The sequence below is a fragment of the Narcine bancroftii genome, chromosome 4, assembly GCF_036971445.1.
Source record: "Narcine bancroftii isolate sNarBan1 chromosome 4, sNarBan1.hap1, whole genome shotgun sequence".
NCBI classification, from domain to species: Eukaryota; Metazoa; Chordata; class Chondrichthyes; order Torpediniformes; family Narcinidae; genus Narcine; species Narcine bancroftii.
This window is the reverse complement of record NC_091472.1, coordinates 16,934,926-16,958,802: the sequence shown is the minus strand read 5'-3', so window position 1 is coordinate 16,958,802 and position 23,877 is coordinate 16,934,926. Positions and strand designations below refer to the sequence as shown.

Sequence of the window (23,877 nt, the reverse complement as noted above, 5' to 3'; positions counted from 1 at the left end):
TGGGCTCGTAACAGTACTATTAAGATTTTATTAGTTCTTAACACTATACCCATGACTGTGTGGCCAGACCCAATTCCAATGCCATCTGCAAGTTTGCCAATGACACCATGGTTGTCAGCAAAAATCACAAATGGCAATGAGGAAATGTACAGGAGGGAGGTGTCACACCAACAATCTTGCACTCAATGTTAGCAAATCCAAGATGATTATGGACTTCTGGAGTAAGCCAGGAGAATGCGATCTAGTCCTCATCGAGGGCTCAGTAGTGGAGAGGGTCAGAATTTCAAATTCTTGGGTGTCAACATCTCCGAGGATCTGTGCTGAAGCCTCCACGTCAAAGCAATCACGAAGTAGGTTAACCAGCGGGTATACTTTGAGGTGTTTAAGGAGATTTGGAATGTCATAAGACTCTCAAAAACCTCTACAGGTGTACCGTGGAGAGCATACTGGCTACTTGCATCACTGTCTGATCCGGAGGTGCCAATGTTCAGGACAGGAAAAAACTCCAGAGGGTTGTTAACTCAGCCTGAGACACCATGGCCACCAGTCTTCACTCCATCGAGAACAACTACAAGAAAGCAGCCTCTATCCTCAAGAACCCCACCACCCAAGCCATGCCCTCATCACTCTGCTACCATCAAAAACAAAGTACAGGAATCTGAAGGCTAGCACTCAGAAGCACAAGGACAGCTTCTCCCCCACTGCCATCAGATTGCTGAATGAACAATGAATCAAAGACATTGCCTGATTTTGACTTTTTGTGCACTCATTTTTTTTTGTAAGGGTCGTTTATAAAAATGTTTGCACTTTGATGCTGTTGCGAAACAACAAATTTTGTGACTTTTTCATGACAAATTCTGATTCTATGCTGCAAGACTCAGAATTTTAAAAAAAAGCTTTTTGAATTAAGAATGGTCTCAAGAAACACATGGCTCACGCAAAATCCATTTGGATACAAATGTTGTTCCTCCACTTTTCCAGTATCAAGACATCAAACATAACCAGGATACGAGTTTCTTTATAGGATTTCTTTATAGTAAGCAGCATAGATAGGAATGATTAGAATTGAAATTATAGACAATTTTAGGAGGGGAGGAGAGTGCAGGCAAAGGGCTAGGGAAAAAGCAAAGGAGTACAAGGGAAGACAAGAATAAGAAAGTTTGCAGGGGGGAAAAATAACAAGTAAACTCTTTCTGTAATGATTACTTGCCTCTGATATCGTGGATGAAAAATGGTTACAATTTTTGTGCATCAGATGATAAGCATTTCCCCTGTATTCCTTTCCAAGCTCCTCAACAATGCGTTCTACATCATCCTCCGTAAAGTCAGTGCTACCCATTACAATGGCTTGTCTGCAGAAAAAAAACAACACAAATAGATCCAGTGAAGAGTAAAGAATTCATTTCCTTAACATTTAATTGTAAGATCCTGATAGCCTTAAATTTTGTTAAAAAAAAAATGAGTTAGTTAAAATAGTCAACTCTCCAAGTCAAGCGACTTTTGCAGGTTTAAAATGGTCTGCTAGAAAGAAAACTAAACATGGGGAAAAATGATCAGGTCAACAATTCACTCTCACCCTCAAATAAAGTTTATGTGCAAAGAAGGAAAGCTTCACAATCCTGTTTTAACTAAAAAAATTAAGTAACTAAGCACATTTTATACAATAACTTTCCAGATCTCAATTACATATTTCGACTTTTATTTTGGTTATTTTGAAGCGTCAAGTAAGTATTGCAGCTTTCCTTTTCCCTTTTACGGTCTCAATTCTGGGATCAAATAGGGATTAAAAACAGTTAATGATCTGATAAACAGTCAAAGTCAATAAATATTTTCCATGAGCACAATGACTATATTTTGGGCTTGGTATTCATTGAAAAGAGAACAAGTGCAAATGTCCACCAGACAAGAGTTTTAGGCGCAGCATTATTTTTTTATTCATACAATTAAGATACTTGAGTCTTGCCAATATTATAGAATCACCAAAATACTTTCAAGAGATTCACTATTATCAGAAGGTCACCGTGATTTACATAGAGATGTCACAATGTGGTGAAAAGGGGTATAATGAATGGCCTGGAAACCAATCAAAACACTATTGGTACACCACCTGCTATACTAGTTACATGAAGTTATTTTATTATCTTCACATTTTTCTATCCATTGACACAACTATGTACATTGCTCAATCCTGGATTGGCAGCTCTTCCAACCCCTGCAATGCATTGTGAGGTGACCTTTCTGTCCCTGCAACACTGCTCTCTCAAATATTCTGAAAAATCACTTTCTCTTGAACCCAGATAATAATCTTCTTAGAAAAAGGTGAAACAATTTGGTGCAGTGTTGGGTGTCCAGCAAGAATAGATTCTGCAGTATCATATTTTTGCATGCAGGCTTAATTTAAGATTTTCTCTAGAAACTAACTTTATTTTAGGATGTGACAAATACTTGGAGACACAGTTCTACAGCACTGAAACAGGCCCTTTGACCCAACCTGCTCATGCTAGACTCTTTTGCCTCTGCTTGGCCCATATTCCTCAAAACTTTTCCAATCCACGTAGCTGTCTAAATGTCTTTATAAACAGTCTTTGATTCTACCACTTTCCTTGGTAGTTATTTCATATACCCACCACCCTTTGTGTAATGGTGCCCCTGAAGTCCTTTTTAACCTTTCTCCTCTCACCTTAAACCTGTGCCCTTCATGATTTTATACACTTCTAAGGTCCCACTCCATATACTCACTTTACACCTCTGACGATGTGGCCCAGTAAGACTATAACACTATCGACAATTTGCCGATGATACCACGGTAATGGGTTCTACAAAGAAATGTGATGAGTCAGCGTACAGGAGGGAGATCGAAAACTTGCCTGAATCTTTGGCTTGGCTTCGCGGACGAAGATTTATGGAGGGGGTAAAAAGTCCACGTCAGCTGCAGGCTCGTTTGTGGCTGACAAGTCCGATGCGGGACAGGCAGACACGATTGCAGCGGTTGCAAGGGAAAATTGGTTGGTTGGGGTTGGGTGTTGGGTTTTTCCTCCTTTGCCTTTTGTCAGTGAGGTGGGCTCTGCGGTCTTCTTCAAAGGAGGTTGCTGCCCGCCAAACTGTGAGGCGCCAAGATGCACGGTTTGAGGCGTTATCAGCCCACTGGCGGTGGTCAATGTGGCAGGCACCAAGAGATTTCTTTAGGCAGTCCTTGTACCTTTTCTTTGGTGCACCTCTGTCACGGTGGCCAGTGGAGAGCTCGCCATATAATACGATCTTGGGAAGGCGATGGTCCTCCATTCTGGAGACGTGACCCATCCAGCGCAGCTGGATCTTCAGCAGCGTGGACTCGATGCTGTCGACCTCTGCCATCTCGAGTACTTCGACGTTAGGGGTGTAAGCGCTCCAATGGATGTTGAGGATGGAGCGGAGACAACGCTGGTGGAAGCGTTCTAGGAGCCGTAGGTGGTGCCGGTAGAGGACCCATGATTCGGAGCCGAACAGGAGTGTGGGTATGACAACGGCTCTGTATACGCTTATCTTTGTGAGGTTTTTCAGTTGGTTGTTTTTCCAGACTCTTTTGTGTAGTCTTCCAAAGGCGCTATTTGCCTTGGCGAGTCTGTTGTCTATCTCATTGTCGATCCTTGCATCTGATGAAATGGTGCAGCCGAGATAGGTAAACTGGTTGACCGTTTTGAGTTTTGTGTGCCCGATGGAGATGTGGGGGGGCTGGTAGTCATGGTGGGGAGCTGGCTGATGGAGGACCTCAGTTTTCTTCAGGCTGACTTCCAGGCCAAACATTTTGGCAGTTTCCGCAAAGCAGGACGTCAAGCGCTGAAGAGCTGGCTCTGAATGGGCAACTAAAGCGGCATCATCTGCAAAGAGTAGTTCACGGACAAGTTTCTCTTGTGTCTTGGTGTGAGCTTGCAGGCGCCTCAGATTGAAGAGACTGCCATCCGTGCGGTACCGGATGTAAACAGCGTCTTCATTGTTGGGGTCTTTCATGGCTTGGTTCAGCATCATGCTGAAGAAGATTGAAAAGAGGGTTGGTGCGAGAACACAGCCTTGCTTCACGCCATTGTTAATGGAGAAGGGTTCAGAGAGCTCATTGCTGTATCTGACCCGACCTTGTTGGTTTTCGTGCAGTTGGATAATCATGTTGAGGAACTTTGGGGGACATCTGATGCGCTCTAGTATTTGCCAAAGCCCTTTCCTGCTCACGGTGTCGAAGGCTTTGGTGAGGTCAACAAAGGTGATGTAGAGTCCTTTGTTTTGTTCTCTGCACTTTTCTTGGAGCTGTCTGAGGGCAAAGACCATGTCAGTGGTTCCTCTGTTTGCGCGAAAGCCGCACTGTGATTCTGGGAGAATATTCTCGGCGACACTAGGTATTATTCTATTTAGTAGAATCCAAGCGAAGATTTTGCCTGCAATGGAGAGCAACGTGATTCCCCTGTAGTTTGAGCAGTCTGATTTCTCGCCTTTGTTTTTGTACAGGGTGATGATGGTGGCATCACGAAGATCCTGAGGCAGTTTACCTTGGTCCCAACAAAGCTTGAAAAACTCATGCAGTTTGGCATGCAGAGTTTTGCCGCCAGCCTTCCAGACTTCTGGGGGGATTCCATCCATACCTGCTGCTTTGCCACTTTTCAGTTGTTCGATTGCCTTATATGTCTCATCCAGGGTGGGAACCTCATCCAGCTCTAGCCTTAGGGGCTGTTGAGGGAGCTGGAGCAGGGCGGAATCTTGGACTGAGCGGTTGGCACTGAAAAGAGATTGGAAGTGTTCTGACCATCGGTTGAGGATGGAGATCTTGTCGCTGAGGAGGACTTTGCCGTCTGAGCTGCGCAGCGGGCTTTGGACTTGGGGTGAGGGGCCGTACACAGCCTTTAGAGCCTCGTAGAAACCCCTGAAGTCGCCAATGTCCGCGCTGAGCTGTGTTCGTTTGGCGAGGCTAGTCCACCACTCATTTTGGATCTCCCGGAGTTTGCGCTGAAGATGGCTGCATGCGCGACGGAAGGCTTGTTTCTTCTCTGGACAGGACGGCTTTGTAAGGTGAGCCTGGTGGGCAGCTCGCTTCTTTGCCAGCAGCTCCTGGATTTCCTGGCTGTTTTCGTCAAACCAGTCCTTGTTTTTCCTGGAGGAGAAGCCCAGTACTCTTCAGTGGATTGCAGTATGGTAGTCTTCAACTGATCCCAGAGGGTTTCAGGGGACGGGTCCGTGAGGCGGGTTGCAACGTCGAGCTTTGCTTTGAGGTTTGCCTGGAAGTTTCCTCTCGCTTTGTCTGACTGCAGGTTTCCAACATTGAACCTCTTTCTGGGGGCTTTATTGTTCCTGGGCTTTGGCTTGAAGTGAAGGTTGAGCTTGCAGCGAACCAGCCGGTGGTCAGTGTGGCATTCCGCGCTAGGCATGACCCTGGTGTGGAGCACATCTTGTTTGTCACTTTCTCGCACCAGGATGTAGTCCAGGAGGTGCCAGTGTTTGGTCGGGGATGCATCCAGGTGGTCTTAAGGCTGTCCCTCTGCTGAAAAAGGGTGTTTGTAATGACAAGTCGCTGTTCTGCGCAGAGCTCCAACAGGAGGCGCCCATTGTCGTTGCACTTGCCGACGCCATGCTTGCCCAGGATTCCTGGCCAGGTTTCTGAGTCTTTGCCGACACGAGCGTTGAAGTCGCCCAGGATGACAATCTTGTCGGCTGTAGGGGTACGTTGGATGAGGTTGCGCAGGTCGGTGTAGAACTTGTTCTTTTCTGCTGGTTCCGCCTGGAGGGTTGGAGCATAGACACTGATGAGGGTGATGTGACGCTTGTTTTGAAGTGGGAGTCGCATGGACATGATTCGGTCCGAGAGGCCTGTCGGAAGGTTTTCGAGTTTGGAGGCAATGAAGCTCTTGACCATGAAGCCTACACCAGAGAGGCGTCGTTCATCCGAAGGCTTGCCAGACCAGTAGAGTGTGTAGCCCGCGCCACGTTCTTGGAGGCTGCCTACATCTGCCAGGCGGACTTCACTGAGAGCGGCTATGTCGATGTCAAGTCTGAGGAGTTCATGTGCAATGAGGGCAGACCGACGTTCAGGTCGGTGGCTGTCAGCCTTGTCTAGCATGGTTCTGATGTTCCAGCATGCTAGCTTGAGTTTGTGAGCATCTTTTGAGGGGGAGGACGTGGAGGGGGAGGACGTGGACCTGTCCTCGGGCCTGCGCAAAGGAGCTTTTAGGTGGAGTGCAGTGCGCGCAGTACTGGCCCCACCCTTTACACCCATGATTCGTGTGCCGTGGCCGAGCAAGCTGGGACGTGGCAGCGAGGTCCTTGGGTCATAGGTTTTATATCGGAGTGGCCTTCTCCTATGCAGGTTTCTTACCCGGGCTGGAGGGGCCTGCCTCCCCTCCTAGGTCGGTCCATACTGCCCGGACCGGGGCCGAGGCCGCCGCAGTTCACCCTGTGCCTGGATTGGGGCCGCCGCCTCCCACTCTCTGCCCGGATCGGGGCCTTCGCCTGCCCCACTCGACCAAGGCCGGGGCCGCCGTCTCCCCCTTGCTCCTGCCCGTATCGGGGCCGCCGCCGTCTACCCTTCGCCCGGACCGGGGCCGGGGCCGCTGCTGCTCTCCCTGTGCCTGGACTGGGGCCGCCGCCTCCCACTCCCTGCCCGGACCGGGGCCTCCGCCTGCCTCACTCGACCGAGGCCGGGGCCGCCGTCTCCCCCTTGCTCCTGCCCGTATCGGGGCCGCCGCCGTCTACCCTTCGCCCGGACCGGGACCGGGGCCGCTGCTGCTCTCCCTGTGCCTGGACTGGGGCTGCCGCCTCCCACTCCCTGCCCGGACCGGGGCCTCCGCCTGCCTCACTCGACCGAGGCCAGGGCCGCCGTCTCCCCCTTGCTCCTGCCCGTATCGGGGCCGCCGCCGTTTACCCTTCGCCCGGACCGGGGCCGGGGCCGCTGCTGCTCTCCCTGTGCCTGGACTGGGGCCGCTGCCTCCCACTCCCTGCCCGGACCGGGGCCTCCGCCTGCCTCACTCGACCGAGGCCGGGGCCGCCGTCTCCCCCTTGCTCCTGCCCGTATCGGGGCTGATGCACAAACAACAACCTTTCATTCAAGGTCACCAAAACCAAGGTGCTGATTGTTGACTTCAGGAGGAGAAAACTAGAGGAGTATGATCAAGTGATCATTGAGGGGATCAGAAGTGGAGAGGGTCAGCAAATTTAAGTGTTTGGGAGTCTCTATCTCAGAGGATCTTTCTGGACCTAACTCACTAATGGGATCATGAAGCAAGCATGTCAGCTCCTCTACTTCCTCAAGAATTTGCGGAGGTTTGGTATGATACCAGAAACACTGGCAAATTTCTACAGATGTGTGATGGAAAGTGTGCTGACCAGTTGAATCAGTTTGGTATGGAGACACCAATACCCCTGACGAAAAACCCTGCAATAAGTCGTGGACAGAGGACAGGACATCATGGGTAAAACCCTCCCCACTATCAAGAACATTTATAGGGAACACTACTATCAGAAAGCAGCAGCAGTCATCAAGGATCTCCACCACCCAGCACACGCTCTGTTCTTACTGCTGCCATCAGGAAAGAGGTGTAGGTGCCACAAGACTCACTCCACCAGGTTCAGAAACAGCTGCTCCCCCTCCACCATCAGACTCCTCAACAACAAACTCAATCAGGGACTCATTTAAGGACTCTGACTTGTGCCCTTTACAGATTTTTTTTACTCCCTATGTATTGTAGTTTGTTTACATTCATCATCTATTTACATGTAATAGCTGTGTAGCTTTTTTTTGCACTACCAATAAGGGGTAATTCTGCCTCGTATTCTGACAATAAATCTGAAATCTATAGCCTCCTATGCTCCAGGAAGCAAAGCATTTCTCAAAATTCAGGGGATGAGGTATGGTGGCGTGATTCTTTGCTGTTACTGTCATCAAATCGGGCCTAGAAGGCATTGAGTTTCTCTGGGAGCGAAGCTTTGCCTCTGCCACTTCACCAGATTTGGCTTCACAAGATCACAAGACCAAGGAACAGAAGGCGGCCACTCGGCCCATCGAGTCTGTGTCGTAAATCCACATGAAGCTACTCTAGTTCTAATTCCCGGCCTTTTCCCCATATGCCTTGATGAGATACTTGTCTATGTCTTGTCCAAATACTCCCAATGATCTGGCCTCCCATATAACCACTTACAGCACAGAACAGGCCAATTCGGCCCTACTAGTCCATGCCGTAACAAATCCCCACCCTCCTAGTCCCACTGACCAGCACCCGGTCCATACCCCTCCAGTCCTCTCCTATCCATGTAACGATCCAGTCTTTCCTTAAATGTAACCAATGATCCCACCTCGACCACGTGTCGGAAGCTCATTCCACATCCCCACCACCCTTTGCGTAAAGAAATTTCCCCTCATGTTCCCCTTATAATTTTCCCCCTTCAATCTTAAACCATGCCCTCTAGTTTGAATCTCCCCCACTCTTAATTGAAAAAGCCTATCCGCATTTACTCTGTCTGTCCCTTTTAAAATCTTAAACACCTCTATCAAGTCCCCTCTATCTTCTACGCTCCAGAGAAAAAAGCCCCAGTCTGCACAACCTTTCCCTGTAACTCAAATCTTGAAATCCTGTCAACATTCTCGTGAACCTTCTCTGTACTCTCTCTATTTTGTTTATATCTTTCCTATAATTTGGCGATCAAAACTCTACACAGTACTCCAAATTTGGCCTCACCAATACCTTGTACAATTTCATCATAACCTCCCTACTCTTGAATTCAATACTCCGATTTATGAAGGCCAACATTCCAAATGCCTTCTTCACCACACCATCTACCTGAGTATCAGCCTTGAGGGTACTATTTACCACAACTCCTAAATCCCTTTGTTGCTCTGCACATCTCAATAGCCTACCATTTAATGCATATGACCTATTTAGATTTGCCTTTCCAAAATGTAACACCTCACACTTATCTGTATTAAATTCCATCAGCCATTTCTCAGCCCACACCTCCAGCCTTCCTAAATCACCTTTTAATCTATGGTAATCCTCCTCACTGTCCACAACACCACCAATCTTTCTATCATCCGCAAACTTGCTTATCTAATTCTCCGCCCCTACTTTCAGATCATTAATATATATAACAAACAATAGTGGACCCAGGACTGATCCCTGAAGAACTCCACTAGTCACCGGCCTCCAATTGGACAAACAATTTTCTACCACTACTCTCTGACACCTCCCATCCAACCATTACTGAATCCATTTCACTACCTCCTCATTTATACCTAATGCCTCCACCTTTTTTCCTAATCTCCTGTGGGGAACTTTGTCAAAAGCTTCACTAAAGTCTAAATAGACAACATCCACAGCTTTCCCTTCATCAACCTTTTTTGTAACCCCCTCAAAAAACTCAATTAGGTTTGTCAAGCATGATCTACCCCTGACAAAACCATGCTGATTTCTCCCTATCAATCCCTGTACCTCCAAATATTTGTAAATACCATCCCTCAGAACACTTTCCATCAACTTACCCACCACAGATGTCAGACTCACGGGCCTATAATTCCCAGGTTTACATTTAGACCCTTTCTTAAACAGCGGAAGCACATGCGCCACCCTCCAATCCTTTGGCACTATCCCCGTGACCAGTGACATCCTAAATATCTCTGTTAATGGCCCCACTATCTGTCCACAAGCCCCCCTGAGTGTCCTTGGGAATATTTTGTCCGGTCCCGGAGATTTATCCACTTTTATCTTTTTCAACACCTCGGTTTCAACCTCCTCGGTTATCCTTATATGCTTCATGACCTCCCCACTATTTTTCTTTACTTCAACTGGTTCAATATTCTTTTCCCTAGTGAATACCGAGGCAAAGAAATCATTCAAAATTTCCCCCATTTCCTCTGACTTCTCACTCAGCCTACCTTCGCTATCTACAAGGGGTCCAATTTTATCCCTCACTAATCTTTTACTTTTAATGTACCTATAGAAAGCCTTTGGATTTATTTTTACTCTGTCTGCCAAAGCCTCTTCGTGCCTTTTTTTGGCCTTTCTAATTTCTTTCTTAAGATTCCTTCTACACTCCTTGTAGTCCTCCTTCAAACTCTCAGCTCCCTGCTCTTTATACCACTTGTACACCTCCCTTTTTCTCCTAACCAAATTTCCAATATTCCTCGAAAACCAAGCCTCCCTATGACTTCCAGCCTTTCCTTTGATCCTCACTGGGACATATCTACTCTGTACCCTCAAAATTTCTTTTTTGAATATCCTCCATTTTTCATTTACACCCTCACCTGAAAATATCATGCCCACTCAATACTCCCCAAATCCCTTCTTATTCCTTTGAAATTTGCTCTTCTCCAATGTGCTCTTCCCTAAAACAACCCGAAAACTAAGAGTTATGATCACTGGACCCAATTTGTTCTCCAACATTAATGTCCCCTGCTGTGTGTCTTGTCCAAATGCCCCCAGTGATCTGGCCTCCCCTGCTGTGTGCCTTGTTTAAATACTGCCAGTGATCTGGCCTCCCCTGCTGTGTATCTTGTCTAAATACTGCCAGTGATCTGGTCTCCCCTGCTGTGTGTCTTGTCTAAATACTCCCAGTGATCTGGCCTCCCCTGCTGTGTGTCTTGTCTAAATACTCCCAGTGATCTGGCCTCCCCTGCTGTGTCTCTTGTCTAAATACTCCCAGTGATCTGGCCTCCCCTGCTGTGTGCCTTGTCTAAATACTCCCAGTGATCTGGCCTCCCCTGCTGTGTGCCTTGTCTAAATACTCCCAGTGATCTGGCCTCCCCTGCTGTGTGTCTTGTCTAAATACTCCCAGTGATCTGGCCTCCCCTCCCAGTGATCTGGCCTCCCCTCCCAGTGATCTGGCCTCCCCTCCCAGTGATCTGGCCTCCCCTCCCAGTGATCTGGCCTCCCCTCCCAGTGATCTGGCCTCCCCTCCCAGTGATCTGGCCTCCCCTGCTGTGTGTCTTGTCTAAATACTGCCAGTGATCTGGCCTCCCCTGCTGTGTCTCTTGTCTAAATACTCCCAGTGATCTGGCCTCCCCTGCTGTGTCTCTTGTCTAAATACTCCCAGTGATCTGGCCTCCCCTGCTGTGTGCCTTGTCTAAATACTCCCAGTGATCTGGCCTCCCCGCTGTGTGTCTTGTCTAAATACTCCCAGTGATCTGGCCTCCCCTGCTGTGTGCCTTGTCTAAATACTCCCAGTGATCTGGCCTCCCCTGCTGTGTGTCTTGTCTAAATACTCCCAGTGATCTGGCCTCCCCGCTGTGTGTCTTGTCTAAATACTCCCAGTGATCTGGCCTCCCCTCCCCTGCTGTGTGCGGCAGCGAGTTCCACTGATCCACAACCCTAATTCTCTTCAAACCCAGTCTCAGCAACATTCTTATGTTTTTTCCAGCTTAATATTTATCCTATACCTGGGTGTCCAAGACTACACAAAATACTCCAACGTGGTATCATTGCAACATGATGCCCTTGCTCAATTGCCTGACTAATGAAGGCAAGCATTCCAAATGCCTTCTTCACTGTCGATCTGCATTAGCAGTTTCATGGAATAGGTATCAAAAGTCTCTTTATTCTTTAACATCCCCCAGGGCTCTACAATTCACCATGCAAGTCTGACAAAGTGCCACACCTCACACTGAAACACAAGCCATACACATACAGCACGGTAACAGGCCCTTCAGCCTGAGCCCGTGCCGCCCAATTACACCCAAATGACCTACACCACCAGTATGTTTTGAAGGATGGGAGGAAACTGGAGCCCCCCGGGGAAAATCCATGCAGATATGAGAACATTCAAACTCCTTACGGAGAGGGTGGGATTCGAATCCCAGTCCCAATTGCTGGCGCTGTAACAGCGTTGAGCTAACCGCTACGCTAACTCTGCCGCCCACTTGCCATTCTATGACCAACTTTCCCAGTTCATCCATCTTGACCAGTGGTTTTCAAGCTGCCTCCCTAAACTCACATTCCACCTTAAGCAATCCCTATGCCATAAGTGCTCTTGATTAGTAATGGATTACTTAAGGCAGCATACGAGTGGAAAGAAAGTTTGATAACTCCTGTTTTAATTGTACCTAATTGTCTCATAATGTTCACAGTTTCATAACTCCACAGAAAATGGGCCTATGACAATTTTTCTCAAGCAATATACTTCAGTAACAATTGGATCTCGAGCAATGGTTCTCAACCTCCTTAACCTTAGATAACTGTCTACTTTTACTAACAATTTTGGTGTTCTTCCTCATCATGCTAAACATTGTCATCCAAGTCTTTAATATTAATGACAAATAATAGTGGACTCAGCACAGATCCCTGCAGCACACCACTAGCCATAGACCTCCAATTTGAGTAACAAACCATTCACTATCTCCAAGCCAATTTGGAATCCAACAGGCCAGCTTGTCCTGCAGTCTCAGTCTGGCTCTTCCAGACCAGCTGACCATGTGGAACCCATTCTACGTCTTTGCTAAAATCCATGCAGATAAACATTTTCCGATCTTCTCACTTCCACATGCTTGATCACCTCTTCAAAAACAGATGAAAAAATTAATAATTTCAATGTGTGAAGCATAGAAATAGAATTTTATTTGTCTACATTACTTACTTAAATTTAAATGTTTCACCTAGTTCAGTTGAATCTCCTGGAGTGATCTCAAATATTCCTGAAAATGGATAGGGATGGCCACCATAGGCAAACTCTGCAGTAAATGAAAAGCCTTCATTTAGTTAAAAATAGTCTTATCTCACATTATGTTGAACAATGACTGGCTTCAGTGTATCAAATCAACATTCCCTATAATGTTAAAATTTAAACCACTGAGCAACATTACTTGTCCATGAATGTCACTTTCAGCTATTAGAAGGTTCATAAAATCTTGACAAATTTCTACAATTTACATCCAATGTTCTAAAAAAACTTCTTTCCACTACCATGTGGAATCAGTCTAAATTTTAACATCTAGTTAGCAGTTATAACTAGACAGGAAATACAGAATGGATGTTGCAAAGTCTGTTAGACTCTGTGGAACCTCTAAAGTGAACAGCTGGCTTTGAACTGCAATACACAAAAGTGCTGGATAAACTCAGTAGGTCATGCAGTGTCTAGAGGAAGCAGAGATATAACCAACTCTTCAGGCTTCAGCCCTTCATCAAGGTATGAACAAAAAGCAGGCAGGGACTGGAATAAAAATGTGGGAGGAAGAGAGAAAAGTAATATACTTAACATCTGCATCCTTTAAGAAAGAAAATATGAAATCGTGTTGCACGTTTAAGAACATAAAAAATATACGCAGAGCACTATGGCTCTCAAAGCTTGCTCCAACATTCATTTTCTTGCCCATTACCCATTTTCCCTGACTACATTAGAGATCAAAAATGGATCTTGGCCTTGAATATATTTAATGATTTATCACCATTGTTCTCTGGGGTAGAGAATTCCAAAGATACGCAACCCTGAAAAGAAATTCCTCATAAGAATTGAAATAATTCACAACAAATTGTGTTACAGAAGGAAGTTATATACTAACACAATGTGAATTAAAAAAAACCATCCAAGATAAATTTCATTCTTAAACACCCTTTAATCGCAACACAAACTAGCAGCCATTCTCAACAGGAGCTCTCTGGGGGCCAGAGCACTTTAAGTAAAAGCTATGTTTTTTTTGTGTACTTGGTAGGAGAGAAGTATGAAAGGAACCAAAACTCGACTGATTCACAGGGAAGGGGCCATAAACTTTGAATAGAGTCCTGGGTGGGGGTGGGGGCACAGCCAAAAAAAAGTTGAGAATAGCTCAACTAAAGCATTCAACACAGTTTGCATTTTCATTTCATCCTCACCTCTGCCATAAACTTCTATGCCTGAGTGGAAGACCCCAATTCCCAGCGATGAGGTGTATTCATTAATCCAATACTAGAAGAGTAAAACAATTTCAAAAAGTTACAAGAATTATTCATAAAGGTTGATAACAAATCAAATCTGGGACAAATATTACTAGTCTCTGGAATATTTCAAGGAACAATAAAATGATCACCATGTTTTACACAAGAGATTTAAAATGCAACTTCATGTGGATAATCTACATACCAAGTATTAAAATATGTCCATGATGAAACAGCAAAACAAGCACACAATGTCATGGAACCAACTCAGCATAAAAGAAAACATTCAATTTTTAAAATTTAGTCAAACAGCACAATAACAAGCCATTTCAGCCCATGAGTCCATGCCGGCCATTTACATCCAATAAACCTACGGTTAATGAATGGTGGGAGGAAACTGGAGCCCCCGGAGAAAACCCACGCAGACACCAGGAGAATGTACAAACTCCTTACTGACAGTGTGGTCCGGTCCTAAATGCTGGCCCTGTAAAGGCATTGTGCTAAATCCCTTGCCAACCATGCTGCCTTGTAATTTTATTGTACAATAATTTGCATTTGGATTGTTTCCATCTTTAGTCACTGAACCAAGACTTCTATGAAAATGTACTCACTAAAGTTTGATGGTGTGTGATTTTTGACAAGTCGAAAATTTAAATGAGAAATATATGAAGTTGCACATGTACATTATACTTGCGTGTACGATAAATTCATTATCATTAACCCTACATAATGAATTATGACACATGAATAAAATGATAAATTAATGTTACAGACGATGACATATCTGTCGACTTTAATGAAAGCATTATAAGGATGAATTTTGACTTTACCTTCCAAAAAGTTCTGGATTTCTTTTGTTTTATTATTGGAAAGGACAAGATAAATAATTTATACTGATCTGTTGTAGTGAACTCTCAGTTTAGGCTGACCAGCCTTTTTATTTTGGTAGGTTAGATGGGGTTTTAACAATATTTTTTTCTCCTCTATTTTGAATATTCCAAATTGAGGAGAAAGGGACAATATTTTTCAATTATGTATAACATTATACGTTGTATTATTTATTACAATATATTGATGTTTCTGCTTTTATTATTCAAATTCTGTATTCTATTCTCTTCATGTATTGTTTACTATAATATGTTCAATAAAAAGATTGAAAAAGAAATAAGTGACTTTGAGGTCGACAAGATTCTGAGAGGCATAGCCTTTTTTCCTATGGCAGGAGTAGCAAACACCAGAGAACATCTGTACTAAGTGAAGAGAGGAAAATTTCGGGGAGGCATCAGATTTAATTTTTTTCAAAAACCTAGTTGTAAATGCCTGGAATACATTGCCAGGGGTAGTGAGGGAGGCTGCAACAATAGGGGCATTTAATAGCTTCTTAGACAGGGACATGGATGAACACAAAATAGAGGGTTATGAAATAGGGAGGTGCTATGAACCTTGGACAATTTTATTTTTGACTGAGGACAGGACTGAACCTACTGTGGGGGATTTGACAGCGGCTAGGAGCTGTAATAGCGCTGGGCTACCACTAGGTAACTTCGACAGCTGTCAAAGCATGGGAATCACATGCTGGAAGTTCGTGGGCTTGCAGGAGAGCAAGTCTGCCACCGTTAACCTCTCTCGAACAATGGGAAGAGCTGGAGGCACATGCTGGGCAGTTTATAAAGCCTAGAGCTCTGGTTTTGAAGAGGTTAGTTGGTGGATTGGACCGTGGGCAGCTTCAGCAAGCCACACGCTGAGGTACTTTGTTCACGGGTGCTAGCACTGCCGTCTGGAGCTGCATGTCAGTGTGCTCACCTAGTAGTTTCAGTGGAAAAAGGAAAACTGAGCTACTTTGTCCACAGGTGTCAGCACTGTTGTCCTGACAGCAATTTGGGTAACTCTGAAACCCAGAGTGTGTGTGGACTGATCAGTGCTTCTCCTGTCCCCTTTCAAGAGGAGGACTTCAAGGGACCACTCAAGCCAGGGTGTCCAAGGAGGGGACATGTGTGACAGAGGTCACTTGTTTAGCCTAAAGGGGGCTTTGAAAGACTCAAGTGACAGAAGGCCACTTGGTAACCCTAAGGAGGGCCTTGGAGGAGTGAACCTTGTGTGGTGTCTAGGAGGTCACTGTGAAAATTCCCAAGTGAAATAAATAAAGGTGGTTGTTGCCACATTCGAAACTCAAGTCAGTCCCATGTTCCCCTGAGAGGGTTGAAAGTCAGGGACCACGGTCATCTGGATACAGCCTCAAACTAAAAGACCAGTGGGCAAGGAAACAAATAATCCCAAGCCTGGAGACTAGATCCGTGACCTGATCCTTCTTGACTGACTGACTTGAAGTGATTGACTTGGGGGTTTTGTTTTGGGGAATTTTTAGTGATTTTTCGGGGCATTTGAGCTTGGACTGCAATGGTCTGAGTTCTTTCCCAAACATATGCTGTATGACAATCCATCGTTCGTATGGAGTTGCCATTAAGGCTGGTGTTAAGTTTATCAGGTTAATTCTATTATTGTTAGTTTGTTAACAAATTTTAACTTGTTCATTTATGTGTCTCTCAATTGCTGCTGGGGAGTGTAACAGGAGGGTTTTTTTTAAAAGGTAGGTATATATAGTTCAGCACAACATCATGGGTTGAAGGGCCTGTACTATGTTCCAAAACACAGAGTTCCAAGTTAATGGCAGGAATTACTTTAGATATGACAACAATGTAGAAATGGTATGGTGCTGTGGATCTCTGGCTTTCATAACATCAAAGAAATGGGTGTGGGCTTAAAGAGCAACAAGAGAGATGACACTGTTTCTACTTGGAAGCAATCGTGTGATGATGGTGATATAGATTAATATTTACATACGAACAGGAGATAAGAACAGAAGGAAACTGTAGTACTTCAGAAAACATTGAAGGAACCCACTGAAAAGAAGGTACTCTGGATGCATTTCTAAAACGTGGAATTAGCAATAAACAAGTAGGGAATCATGTAAGTACAAGATACATTTAAAATAAAACATAATTAACATTGCATTACATTTTAGGTAAAAAGATTTTAAAAATAGGAAATCAAATTCTAAGGGACAAGTGTTTTTAAAAGCTTGTATAAAATTCTACAATGTGTAAATCATTTGGCTGAACCACTCAAGCTTTGCTTCACCCTATTTGAGCCTCAATGTCTCAAGTGTTGGCTTGGGAGAAGAAAATGTTGTTTTGCTTATCCTTCCAATTGATTGGAAGAATTTTGCAAAGACTGTATATGGTACTGGCACTTTCTAATGATTGGAGATGTCTGCTGTCAGTAGTTTGTGACTAAAGAAAACAAGTGGGAAACCATCAATGCTCCTTAGAGGAGCATAAATGCTGGAATCTGGAGCAATCTGCTGGAGGAATTCAGCTGGTCAGAAGAGTTCCAACTCAAAACACTTATATTATTTCCCCCACTAATGCTGTTCAACCTGTTGAGTTCCTCCAACACCAATGCTTCTTGGTAGCTATGAGTAGCAGATATGAGACCTTGCAACACTTCTCACTTCACTTGACTAATGCCATACTTTAATTTTTTTTTAAATTATGCATTGTTGCTGCATTCTTGATTAATTTAATTTTTACTTATTTTATAAATGGTTTCTCAATTTTGAAATTGGTCCTAGCTATTCTTATTATGTTAAGTCATTGAGCTTCCTGCAAAAGGTGGTCTGCAGAAAAATAGATAAGACCAACCATTTGTAGCGCTGAAATCAGCACACTGCTCGAGCACTGTGGCAGCACAAAATTGGCAGGAGGATTGAGAAAAATCTTTCAAGAATATGTTCAAAGTCACCTTGTAAAACAGTATCTTATCAGTTTGTGATTTTTGATGGCACTCGACAAAAAATAAAATGAAGGAGTATCCAGGGAGGCACTGAGAATTGAATATCAACAGAAGAACAACCCGTCAAAAACAGGAGTACACTATCTCTCAAATTACCCATCTGCCCATTTCTGTCCCATGAAACATCACCTGCCCCACAGAAAGTGTCTGCAGCCTCCAGATGGGACTGTTCAGCTACCTCAGTGGCTGCATAACTCAAAGAAAGGAAGTCAATTTCACCATCAAATTAGTGCTTAAAAAGATAGACATTGAGAATTCTATTTAATTGAAACAGAGAATTCTTGATGCAAGTCATTTATTTGAAGCAGAAACCCTGGTTCTTTATGTACTGGTGTTAAAGGACCTGCTAGATATTTACAGTTTATTATGTTTCACTTTCCCATATTATGGATTTGGCAGTTCTGACTGTGGCAATGGAGGTACAATATATGTGCATCTTCAGAAATTCACTTGACACCATCCTCACAAACAGACTCTCAAACCCTGATTCACCTTATTTTTGTCAGTTTTCTCATGCAGCACTTAATCAGGCACCTGGGTAAAACATGTCCATACCAACTAAGTGCTTCACACTTATCTGCATTTGGACTTTTTCCTCAAAGAGTCTCCTCTTATTGGTCAGCCCAAAGAAGCAGCACCTTAAAGGGAGGGTTAAGTGACCGTGGCTGACAAGAAGTCAAAAGGCCTTTTCATGCAAAGTAAAAGCAGAGGTTCTTCACCCTTATGTCAGGAGACTTACCTTCTTGAATGTGCCATAGCCGGCTCCAAGGCACCGACTGCAATCCCTCCCGAGGAAGGATAATTGGGGGAGCCCTGCGTTCCGTACAGCCGCTGCAAGCGGCTAGTTAGAGGTGGGCTGATGATTCCATCAGCCCGAGACTCATCTCTCCACTCACCCCTCTCCCTCCATGACCCCCTCAAGGCAGGAGCAGCCAGAGGCAGTCAGGTCAGGGGCAGTAGGCGAGGGCCAGTGGGGGCCGGCTGGTGCGAGCTAGGACAGCTCCACTGGCTGCTCTGGCACCTCACCGGGCCACTTCAGTCTTTGGGGCCGTTTTCTGCAGCTCAAAACGTGGTAGAATAATGGCAGTCTTCCCTACCCATAATCCCCCACGCAGCTGGAACTGCTCTGCCGCGTTTTTATGATAGGTGGCAGTATGGCACCAGTTGCCTCGCCTCCATCAGCTCCAGAGGGCACTACGAGGTGCCACTCGACATGAATGCGCCGCAGGAGCAGCATTTTAGGGCTGCTCCATGAAAGGCAAGTTTAATGTTTTTCCTCCACACTTGTAGCCGGCCTCCATGTGGAGGCCTGGCATGAAAGGGCCTAAAGATAGCATAAAAAGAAAAGAGAAGGCACATGGGATTGCAAAAATTAGTAGGTCGCAGAGCATTGGGTAGCTTTTAAGAACCAGAATGCAAAAGAAAAGTAATTAGAGGAGAAAAGATGAAATATGAAGGTAAGTTAGCCAATAACAAAAATGATACTCACATTTTTTTTGGTATAGAAAAAGCAAAAGAGACAAGATCACTACAAAATAACACCAGAGACATGCTAATGGAAAACAAAGAATGGCAGATTAGCCCAATAGGCATTTTGCACTGAAAGAGCAGTGACATGCTAGGGATTCAAGAGAGTCAGGGGCAGAAGTGAGTATCATCATTATTACTAAGGAGAAGCTGAAGGAGCTGAATGTGGATAAGTCACCTGGACTGGATGGGCAACTGTGAAAGCCCCCATTTTGAACGCGAAACAAATTTCCAGGACCATCATAAATCAGGTCAAACACCTTTACTGCTTTGCAAAGCCTGAGCACACCGTTGTAACAAGAGGCACTGCCAAGCAGTTAGTTTTTCTCCAAGGGTTACAATAATGTGCTCAGACTTTGCAAAGCAATAAAGAAATCTGACCTGATTTAGAGTGGTCCTGGAAATCTGTTTCGTGTTCAAAGTGAGGACTTTCACAATTGGTGCTGCGAGCAGGGTTAAATGTGAAAATGAGTGAAACACAAAAGTCTGTAGACACTGTGATTATACTAAAAACACACCAAAATGCTCGAGGAGCTCAGATGCTGAAAAGACCAGCTGAGTTCCTCCAGCATTTCTGTGTGTTTTTACTCAAATGTGAAAGTTCCCGCTTTTCCTTGTGCTTCTATTTATAGTGACATCATACATTTTCCCCAAGTATGGCTCAAAGTAATCAATCTTTTTTTGCGAACTTCCAGTAGGGAAGAGTGTAACGTGTGGTGCTTGGGTCGCGAGAGGAGTATCAAAATCCCATTGTGACAAGTTGAGGGACCACCATTGTGACGGCTTCCAACCTGGATCAGAATATAATTAAAAGACATGGATTTCCCTTGAATGAACAGACTATTATCCTCTCAGGCCTTGAAGGAATGGAAACTACCCACCAACAAACCCTACATGTTCGGGCACAGCAAAATCCCCTTCATGGAAACACAATCTAGGTTGCATCTTGACAAGAATAAATTTACAGTGCCCCTTAGGATTGCAAATTCAATGCACCAATGACAGTATCATGTAACAACCCCTACAAGTCAGGCAACTTCCCGTGTTTTAGCCACCACAATGGTGGACTCTCAACCTGTTACAACGGGACTTTGATCCTCCCCTTGTGATCCATACACCACACATCACACTGCATTATCACCCTACTGAAAGTTCACAAGTAAGATTGATTACTTTGATCCATACTTGGGGAAAAACTTATAATGTCACTATAATAGGAGAAATACAAGGAAAAGTGGAGACTTTCATACTACACCCAAGGATGTAGCTGTAGAGATTGTAAACACATTAGTAATGATCTTTCAAGAATTAATGGAGTCAGGAATGGTTCTAAAGGACTGGAAAGTGGCAGGTGTCACCCCACATTTTAAGAGAGAGAGGCAAAAGCTAGGAAATGATAAGCCAATTGGCCTTGACTTCAGTAGTTGGCAAGATACTACAGTCCATTAATAAGGATGAGGTTTCGGGGTACTTGAAAGCACAAGATAAAATAGGTCTAAGTTAGTATTTTTCCTTCAGGAAAGTAGTATGTAAATTATTTGAAGGATTTCTGAGAGATAGGACGTATAGATATTTGGACCGTCATCAGTTGATAAACGACAGTCAGGATGGATTTATGCGTGGTAGGTCGTGTTTAACAAATCTTGTACAGTTTTATGAGGAAGTTACCAAGAAGGTTGATGAGGGAAGGCTGTGGATGTTGTTTATATGGACTTTAGTAAGGTCTTTGGACTGGGGCCGCCGCCTCCCACTCTCTGCCCGGATCGGGGCCTCCGCCTGCCCCACTCGACCGAGGCCGGGGCCGCCGTCTCCCCCTTGCTCCTGCCCGGATCGGGGCCGCCGCCGCCGCCTACCCTTCGCCCGGACCGGGGCCGGGGCTGCTGCTGCTCTCCCTGTGCCCGGACTGGGGCCGCCGCCTCCAACTCTCTGCCCGGACCGGGGCCTCCGCCTGCCTCACTCGACCGAGGCCGGGGCCGCCGTCTCCCCCTTGCTCATGCCCGGATCGGGGCCGCCGCCGCCTACCCTTCGCCCGGACCGGGGCCGGGGCCGCTGCTGCTCTCCCTGTGCCTGGACTGGGGCCGCCGCCTCCAACTCTCTGCCCAGATCGGGGCCTCCGCCTGCCTCACTCGACCGAGGCCGGGGCCGCCGTCTCCCCCTTGCTCCTGCCCGTATCGGGGCCGCCGCCGCCTACCCTTCGCCTGGACCGGGGCCGGGGCCGCTGCTGCTGTGCCCGGACTGGGGCCGCCGCCTCCAATTCTCTGCCCGGACCGGGGCCTCCGCCTGCCTCACTCGACCGAGGCCGGGGCCGCCGTCTCCCCCTTGCTCCTGCCCGGATCGGGGCCGCCGCCGCCTACCCTTCGCCCGGACCGGGGCCGGGGCCGCTGCTGCTCTCCCTGTGCCTGGACTGGGGCCGCCGCCTCCAACTCTCTGCCCGGATCGGGGCCTCCGCCTGCCTCACTCGACCGAGGCCGGGGCCGCCGTCTCCCCCTTGCTCCTGCCCGTATCGGGGCCGCCGCCGCCTACCCTTCGCCCGGGCCGGGGCCGCTGCTGCTCTCCCTGTGCCCGGACCGGGGCCTCCGCCTGCCTCACTCGACCGAGGCCGGGGCCGCCGTCTCCCCCTTGCTCCTGCCCGGATCGGGGCCGCTGCCGCCTACCCTTCACCCGGACCGGGGCCGCTGCTGCTCTCCCTGTGCCCGGACTGGGGCCGCCGCCTCCAACTCTCTGCCCGGATCGGGGCCTCCGCCTGCCTCACTCGACCGAGGCCGGGGCCGCCGTCTCCCCCTTGCTCCTGCCCGGATCGGGGCCGCCGCCGCCTACCCTTCGCCCGGACCGGGTTGCGCAGGTCGGTTTAGAACTTGTCCTTTTCTGCTGGTTCCGCCTGGAGGGTTGGAGCATAGACACTGATGAGGGTGATGTGACGCTTGTTTTGAAGAGGGAGTCGCATGGACATGATTCGGTCCGAGAGGCCTGTCGGAAGGTTTTCGAGTTTGGAGGCAATGAAGCTCTTGACCATGAAGCCTACACCAGACAGGCGTCGTTCATCCGAAGGCTTGCCAGACCAGTAGAGTGTGTAGCCCGCGCCGCGTTCTTGGAGGCTGCCTACATCTGCCAGGCGGACTTCACTGAGAGCGGCTATGTCGATGTCAAGTCTGAGGAGTTCATGTGCAATGAGGGCAGACCGACATTCAGGTCGGTGGCTGTCAGCCTTGTCTAGCATGGTTCTGATGTTCCAGCATGCTAGCTTGAGTTTGTGAGCATCTTTTGAGGGGGAGGACGTGGAGGGGGAGGACGTGGAGGGGGAGGACGTGGAGGGGGAGGACGTGGAGGGGGAGGACGTGGAGGGGGAGGACGTGGAGGGGGAGGACGTGGAGGGGGAGGACGTGGAGGGGGAGGACGTGGAGGGGGAGGACGTGGAGGGGGAGGACGTGGAGGGGGAGGACGTGGAGGGGGAGGACGTGGAGGGGGAGGACGTGGAGGGGGAGGACGTGGAGGGGGAGGACGTGGAGGGGGAGGACGTGGAGGGGGAGGACGTGGAGGGGGAGGACGTGGAGGGGGAGGACGTGGAGGGGGAGGTCGTGGAGGGGGAGGTCGTGGAGGGGGAGGACGTGGAGGGGGAGGACGTGGAGGGGGAGGACGTGGAGGGGGAGGACGTGGAGGGGGAGGATGTGGAGGGGGAGGACGTGGAGGGGGAGGACGTGGAGGGGGAGGACGTGGACCTGTCCTCGGGCCTGTGCAAAGGAGCTTTTAGGTGGAGTGCCGTGCGCTCAGTACTGGCCCCACCCTTTACACCCATGGTTCGTGTGCCGTGACCGAGCAAGCTGGGACGTGGCAGCGAGGTCCTTGGGTCGTAGGTTTTATATCGGAGTGGCCTTCTCCTATGCAGGTTTCTTACCCGGGCTGGAGGGTCCTGCCTCCCCTCCTAGGTCGGTCCACACTGCCCGGACCGGGGCCGAGGCCGCCGCAGCTCATCCTGTGCCTGGACCAGTTTACCTATCTCGGCTGCACCATTTCATCAGATGCAAGGATCGACAATGAGATAGACAACAGACTCGCCAAGGCAAATAGCGCCTTTGGAAGACTACACAAAAGAGTCTGGAAAAACAACCAACTGAAAAACCTCACAAAGATAAGTGTATACAGAGCCGTTGTCATACCCACACTCCTGTTCGGCTCCGAATCATGGGTCCTCTACCGGCACCACCTACGGCTCCTAGAACGCTTCCACCAGCGTTGTCTCCGCTCCATCCTCAACATCCATTGGAGCGCTTTCATCCCTAACGTCGAAGTACTCGAGATGGCAGAGGTCGACAGCATCGAGTCCACGCTGCTGAAGATCCAGCTGCGCTGGATGGGTCACGTCTCCAGAATGGAGGACCATCGCCTTCCCAAGATCGTGTTATATGGCGAGCTCTCCACTGGCCACCGTGACAGAGGTGCACCAAAGAAAAGGTACAAGGACTGCCTAAAGAAATCTCTTGGTGCCTGCCACATTGACCACCGCCAGTGGGCTGATAACGCCTCAAACCGTGCATCTTGGCGCCTCACAGTTTGGCGGGCAGCAACCTCCTTTGAAGAAGACCGCAGAGCCCACCTCACTGACAAAAGGCAAAGGAGGAAAAACCCAACACCCAACCCCAACCCACCAATT

The 23,877-nt window shown here is 47.3% G+C and overlaps 1 protein-coding gene across 1 annotated transcript in view; it reads right to left on the bottom strand.

The window, feature by feature from the left end:
- Positions 1-275: 275 nt before the first annotated feature.
- The window catches only part of LOC138762348 (deubiquitinase DESI2-like), a 53,966-nt gene continuing 30,364 nt past the window's right edge, over positions 276-23,877 (bottom strand). Inside the window, exons 2-5 of the mRNA XM_069936116.1 lie at positions 13,809-13,881; positions 12,577-12,670; positions 1,211-1,352; positions 276-371 (exon numbers count right to left, since the gene is read on the bottom strand). Of these exons, the coding sequence (XP_069792217.1) occupies positions 276-371; positions 1,211-1,352; positions 12,577-12,670; positions 13,809-13,881 (405 nt within the window). The remainder of the gene's footprint in view (positions 372-1,210; positions 1,353-12,576; positions 12,671-13,808; positions 13,882-23,877) is intronic.